This window comes from Sesamum indicum, linkage group LG12 (genome assembly GCF_026168435.1).
Source record: "Sesamum indicum cultivar Baizhima isolate 11 linkage group LG12, ASM2616843v1, whole genome shotgun sequence".
Classification (NCBI taxonomy): Eukaryota; Viridiplantae; Streptophyta; class Magnoliopsida; order Lamiales; family Pedaliaceae; genus Sesamum; species Sesamum indicum.
Genome location: NC_142668.1, coordinates 7,682,829 through 7,690,017, shown reverse-complemented (window position 1 = coordinate 7,690,017; position 7,189 = coordinate 7,682,829). Strand labels below are relative to the sequence as shown.

The 7,189-nt window shown below is 34.4% G+C and overlaps 1 protein-coding gene across 2 annotated transcripts; it reads left to right on the top strand.

Annotated features, from left to right (window-relative positions):
• The first annotated feature begins 672 nt into the window (after positions 1-672).
• LOC105178573 (polyamine oxidase 2) lies at positions 673-7,189 on the top strand. 2 transcript variants are annotated; one of them, XR_016063108.1, is made up of 10 exons: positions 673-1,215; positions 3,944-4,059; positions 4,136-4,224; positions 4,323-4,436; positions 4,713-4,800; positions 4,977-5,062; positions 5,144-5,246; positions 5,568-5,665; positions 5,759-6,386; positions 6,599-6,739. XR_016063108.1 is itself a non-coding variant. In XM_011102066.3 (10 exons), exons 1-10 carry the CDS (start codon positions 1,173-1,175, stop codon positions 6,905-6,907), a joined length of 1,476 nt encoding a protein of 491 aa, XP_011100368.1. In that variant the 5' UTR covers positions 675-1,172; the 3' UTR covers positions 6,908-7,189. The 2 variants fall into 2 exon arrangements, 1 of the variants encoding a protein (XP_011100368.1); XM_011102066.3 differs by having other exon boundaries at positions 675-1,215; positions 5,759-6,188; positions 6,599-7,189.

Below are 7,189 nucleotides of genomic sequence, written 5' to 3'. Positions count from 1 at the left end.
GTTTTGAAAGGTCTCTTTCAAAATATACTTATTTATTTAAAAAGAGTTACATGAATTTTCCACCACAAATTAAAATTTTTCCACACACCAAATAAACTAAATAAATAATAAAATATAAAAAATAAAGGTAAAGACTTTAGCATAGTGCTTGGTTTCATTTTTGGTCCATTTTCGAGCTGGGTCAAAATATGGACAATGTTTACCTTGATTTGTTTTGAAAGTTTTGATGGTGTTTTGAGATATTTTGAAACAGTGGCTCATTTATTTTTTATCAAAATAAGTCTATACTAATTATAGGTCCTACTGCTAAGAAAATTGTATACATACTCATACATATATATAAATATAAATATATATAAAAGAGATATGATTTGATAATGAATAGTAGTTTTTGTCTCCCACTAAAAAACATCAAATATACCGTACTTATTTTATATTATTTTTAAAAATAAATTTAACATACACACTATTTTTAACACATACTTATTTATTTTTATGTTTCTCTTTTTATCTTCATATAATACGCCAAAATAAATTAAAAATGAAATCAAATATAGTGTTGATTTTTTCTTTTTAGCATGTGGAGACTAAAGATTGTGACATATATTATAATATTATTTCATGTGACATCTGAGTTGGTTCCCACACTCTATAAATCAAAGCTTCCCCTCCTCCCACCAAATTTTCCTACCAAACAGCTTCTTCCCAACTTCTCTCTCTCTACACCCCCACAAAAATCCCTCTTTAATTTCCTTTCCATTTTCTGGGTTTTTCGTGGAAGCCCTTTTCCGTTTTGTGGAGGAATAAGCGGGGTTTATTGCGGATTGTGCAGTGATTTTGGAAAATTCTGATTTTATATCTTGATTACGTTTTGTATTTGGTAAATTTGTGATTTTTTGGGCTGCGTTGATTTTTGGGGGTTTGATTTGATTGGATTGATCGGAAGGTGGGTAGGTTGGGAAGACGCATGAGCGGGTCGGTGAAGCTGGATATTTCTTCGAATTCCAACCATTTTATCACTTTCATTCTCCATTTCTCGGAAACGAATACTTTTTTGCTGTTCCTCCTGTTGTGGAGATTAACCGAGCTGTTTTTGAGATTAAGGTCGATTGATTTTAATTTTAGTAATTGTTTGTATTCTACCGAACGAAACTTCCGATCTTTGCTGAATTATGGAGTCAAGGAACAACAAGAGTAATCGCCAGTTGCGTACAGGTGTGCTTGCGTGTGTGTTTTGTTCTGTTTTTTCTCCGTTCTGAACTCTTTTAACTGATTCATTTAAATTTCTCTGTGGTGGTGTATTAGATTATTTCTGTATGCGTTGGATTGGTACCATGGCTTTATTCATACAAGTTTCCAAGTTTTTTTGTGATTTTGTCAAAATTTTCCTTCATGGAGGGGAAACTCTTGCAGATATAATTTGTTTTAAGTGCTTTCTACTTAAAGGGAAACTGAAAAAGCGAAAGCTAACTTATTTCCGAAGTAAGTTTAATTTTTGTTAGTATCTTGGTCATATGATGTTGACCTGGATCACTTTCTTACTCAAGATCATTTTGTCCAGAGGTGGGCTTCTTTCATGAGACTTGGAGAGATGATAACTTAAAGATCATTTAGTTTTTCTTGGGCTTGCTTGTTCAGGTTTTCTTGAAATATAAAACTGATAAATTCAATATGATGAGAGCCTATATATTATTATGTAGGCCCGACTAGTAAATTTAGGCTTAAACATTATAATATGGAAGTTATACTTGTAAACTAAACACCTAGTGATGGGTACTTAGTACTTGATAAGTTTGTGATGCTATAATATAGCATCACTTATTTTTCCCATGCATTTTGTTAGGGCGGAGCCTTTCATTAATGCTACACTTATATAAATCGGTCATGCAGCGTAGTAATTTTTCCCTGTCTCCTGCTCGTTGCAGCATTTTTCACCTTTCTAAGAGTGGAGCACATTCAAACAGTAGGACTTCTTTGTTTCATACTTCTATCATATGCACAGGAAAAAGGAAAAGGATATGAAGTAGATGTAGATATTACCTATAAATATTTTGAAATTCAAAGTTAAAAGGACAGAAAAGACATATCATTTAGTGAGGTGGACTTTCCTTTTCTTTTATGTCAGAAATTTGATTTGGCCTCGAAATGCTTTAGTAACCTTTGTTGGTCAGATACTTGTAAGTATGAGATCTCTAACAATATATATTAACAAATGAGTAAAATTCATATTCACACTTGAGTTTTATCATTAATGTCACTTTGGTACCTGAGTAATTACAAATGACTCAATTAGTACTCGAATTTTAATATTAATATTACTTTGGTACACCAGTAATTACAAAATGGCTTGATGAGTACTCGAGTTTCATCATTATCACTTTGGTACCCAATTGATATTTTTTTTTTATTTTTTCTATTTATCCTTTTATATAATGACCATTTTACCCATAGATAATAAATACAAATAATAAATTTACAAAAATAAATAAATAAAATTCAATCAATATATTTTTTACTTCCATTTTCTACATTTGAGTATTATATTTTTAATAATAACATTTCATTAATTTATTTTCTTCTACTAATTTTATTTATCAATATTTATAAGATAACTCAATACATAGAAACTAATTATCAAAAGTAAAATCCAAAATGCATTGCAACCATAGAGAAGTTGAATTTGCATTCTGAATTTCTAAAATTTATAATCTATATAAACTTTTGAATCTATATCCAAGTTTCACAATCAAGTTTAGATATCTTTATTAAGTGAAAAAAATGTGAATTGTGTACCAAAGTGACATTAATGGTAAAACTCGAGTACCAATTAAGTCGTTTTTTAACGACTCATGTACCAAACTGATATTAGTAGCGAAACTCGGTTACTAATTGGGTCATTTGTAATTACTCATGTACCAAAATAACATTAATGACAAAATCCGGTACTAAAATAAATTTTACTCGTTAACAAATATTATAACTAGTTAGTACTCTGTGCCTTGTTTTTTTAATTGTTTTTAACTTTTATAATATAAAACGAATTCATAAATAATATAAAATTTAATATGATAATAATCTATATAAAAGAATTTAGTATGTATAAAAATAAATTTTGAATTATGTACTAATTTAAAGTAAAAAAACTCTGTAAAGCTCTTAGATAAAGATAACTTATAAACACTTATCTTAAATTAAAGAAAAAAAAGGATAAAAATCTCATGTCTTTTCTGGATAAAGGTAAATAATTGTAATCTTATCTAAATTTAATTTTTTTTCCTAAAAAAAATGATTGTTTATGTGGCAAATTAGAATGCAAAGAAGCCATCCAAAATATGTGCTTACATGGCACTAACTTGGATGGCTTTAATGTTTCTGGTTCATTATATATGTTTAATTTCCCTTTTTGGACTGAAGGGGATGGAGTAGTTGAATGGTTGAGCATATCCTAGGCAGAACTCACCACCTGCTATACTAGAGTATACGGCAATTTTTGAGATGCAGATGAGCAAAAATCACTTGAGTCATTTGTCAACTCTTATAGGTTATTTGGAAATGCATCCAGAACACAAAAATAAGGAAACCAGTAAAATTTTACCCATTGTGGTGATGGATGATCAAGATTCTGATTTTATTTCTTAGCAAATGTCTGCCTCAACTCTCAACATATTTACTTGTTTTTTCTTCAATCTAATTTGTTGCAATGGTTGCTTGGTTTTAGGAGTGAATTTCGATGAATCAATTATTATTTACTTCTTGCTCTTCTACTCTGTACTAATAACTCACAACATTTGGTTGATGCTATTACTCTTTACATGGTTTTTGTCTTTCTATTCAACTTTTTATGATCTGTTTAAGAAAATCACCTCTACACTATTTGTGGCATGGAATATAATTTTGGTGGCAGCTCTTTCAGTTGTATCTCAGTAAGCTTCATATCTTGCAGCTCCTTGCTATTCAAACTTCGAGAGAGGATCAACAGCCTCACCATCTGTCATCGTTATAGGTGCTGGTTTTGCTGGCATAACAGCTGCAAGAGTCCTTCATGATGCCTCATTTCAGGTATATATTTAGCTCCAAGTCATCTAAAATGACATGCATGATTGAGGATATTGGTCTTGAAGAAAGTGATTTACAGGTTATGTTGTTAGAATCAAGGGATAGAATTGGTGGTCGAGTGCATACTGATTATTCCTTTGGCTTCCCTGTTGACTTGGGTGCATCATGGTAATTGGTTGTATTGTGCAGAGAAATATATTTTTTTCTGGGAGTCATGATTTGCTCCATGTACACCTGCTAATTTTTATCTGCATATTGATGTTCAGGTTACATGGTGTGTCCAACCAGAATCCATTGGCTACGGTTATTGGAAGACTGGGGCTACCGCTTTATCGCACTAGTGGGGACAACTCAGTTTTGTATGACCATGATTTAGAAAGGTTTTTCTTTCTCCCTTCTGTCTTTCCTTGGCCCGTTCTGAGGAGTTGAGTTCATTATCATTGAATGTGGCATGTGATTTAATAAATTCCTGGTTAGAAGATGATATATGACTGAGGAATCCACTATATGCAATTAAGAGTACAATGGCTGCACCCATTGTTTGACAATTAGAGGTGTTTTAGATGGCATCAAGTTTTCTTGGTTTTTCAATAATTTTAGGTCTTTCTCACCTCATATACATTTCTGCTATTGGTAGCTAACATGTTCACTTTCAGTTATGCTCTTTTTGATATGGATGGAAATCAAGTTCCTCAAGAATTAGTCTCAAAGGTTGGTGAAACATTTGAGAGCATCTTGAAAGAGGTATGGCTATCCTCCTCTCTGGCGCCTCACTTAAAATTCCAAAAGTTTCAGAAAGAAATTGTATTAATGTTTTGGCCACAAGATTGAGCTTTTATACACTGTGCTAATATAAAGAGTTTTTTTCCTTGGTGTTGGTTGTAATTATTTCTGATTTCTTTCTACTGTATTTTGTGCAGACGGAACTTGTAAGACAGGAATCCAGCGAGGATATGTCTATCCAACGGGCCATCTCAATTGTTTTTGAGAGGAGACCAGATTTGAGGTTTTACATCAGTAATTTTCTGTAGCAGTATTAGTTCTATTCCACTTATGTAACAATTACTGAGGAGTACGCACTTTGTAGGTTGGAGGGACTTGATCATAAGGTGTTGCAATGGTACCTATGCAGAATGGAAGGCTGGTTTGCTGCAGATGCTGATACTATATCGCTTAAAGGCTGGGACCAGGTTATTCTCTCTTGCTGACACATTATGATTACTTGTTGTCCCTTGATTTTTTGTTGATTTTATAGAACTTTCTCATACTGGATGTTTTACCAGATAGGTTGGCCTTTTCAAATAGTGATGAAACTAATTCCTGAAATTGTTTTCTTTAAATGTTGCTTTTACTTTAACTTAAACACTCAGCTACTCATCTAACCGTGAATAACTTGCAATCTCAAACTAGCTGTACTTTTGTCCAAAATACAATGCGTTGTTTAAGAGAATCAGCCTGTAAGTTGCTTGATCACTAGGTCTAGATCGTCTCATTTGGTATCTTTGTTGCAGGAAGAGTTGCTTCCTGGTGGGCATGGGGTTATGGTCCGGGGATATGTTCCCGTAATCAATAGTCTTGCGAAGGGTCTTGACATTCGCTTGAGCCATAGGTAAGAGATAATTTCATTCCCTTTGGTTTAACCCTTTTCATTGCACATCCAATTCTGAGTTGGCTTCTCTTATTTTTGTGTACTTAAATTTAGAGTGACCAAAGTAGTGAGACGTTATAATGGAGTAAAGGTGACAGTAGAAGATGGGAGAACATTTATAGCGGATGCTGCAGTTATTGCTGTTCCTCTTGGCGTTCTGAAATCAAATAGCATCAAGTTTGAGCCAAGGTTACCTGAATGGAAGGAAGAAGCAATTAATGACCTTGGAGTTGGGATCGAGAACAAGATAATTTTGCACTTCGAGAAGGTCTTTTGGCCAAACGTGGAATTCTTGGGGGTGGTTGCTGATACATCTTATGGCTGCAGTTATTTTCTTAATTTGCACAAGGCCACAGGTCATTCAGTCCTTGTTTACATGCCTGCTGGCCAGCTGGCTCGTGACATTGAGAAAATGTCTGATGAGGCTGCTGTCAATTTTGCTTTTACACAAGTTAAAAGGATCCTTCCAAATGCTTTGGAACCGGTATTGTTGCACTATCTATTTCTGATCTGATGTTTCTTTTGGTGTGCGTATACAGTTCAGTGTATGGAATGCATTTAAGGTGCATCGGTGAGATGCGAGGAATGGAGTTGGCATTCCCTAGGAACAGTTGCTCCAAGAATGAGCTCTTGGCACTATCTCCGAAAGGGCTGTCATCTCTGGTGGACCGATGTTACCTTGGTGGTTCCCTAAACTAATATGCTCTCCCGTTTGAAGTATTCTAATTTATTCATTTTATCATTGGTTTGAACTACTCTTCTTCAACACCACCGTAATGAAAATATTAATGGTGTACTTTGTCCTTTGCATGATTTCACCCCGCCTATTGATCACAAGGATTTTATTGCTTAACAAGTTTCTAATCACTGCATTTCTCTTCCATGGATATGCAGATCGGATACCTTGTTTCACATTGGGGCACTGACATAAACTCATTGGGCTCTTATAGCTATGATACAGTTGGGAAATCTCATGATCTCTATGAGAGGCTGAGAATCCCTGTGGATAACCTATTTTTTGCGGGAGAAGCCACAAGTATAAATTATCCTGGCTCCGTTCATGGTGCATACTCGACTGGCTTAATGGCTGCTGAGGACTGCAGGATGCGTGTCTTAGAACGGTATGGAGCGCTGGATCTCTTCCAGCCAGTCATGGGCGAGGAGCTTCCAGTATCAGCCCCGCTATTGATCTCTCGTATGTAACTTCTAGGCTTCAACTTACTTTTAGATGATATTCTTGCGAGTTTGCTGACACTGCGGAGCTGCTTGCTCTGTGAGCAATCATGGAAATCAAAAGATTTCCCGATTGAATGATCAGAGCATCAGTTCATGTAGTCTAGCTAGATGCGTTGTCTTATGACTAAGAACATATTATGTATATATTGGTATGATGATCTAGTTATGTAAGCGGGTTGTAATTCTCGCAAAGGACATCTGTTTGTGTGCATGTTTGCCAATAAATGAGTTGCAGACTCTGTTGCTTCA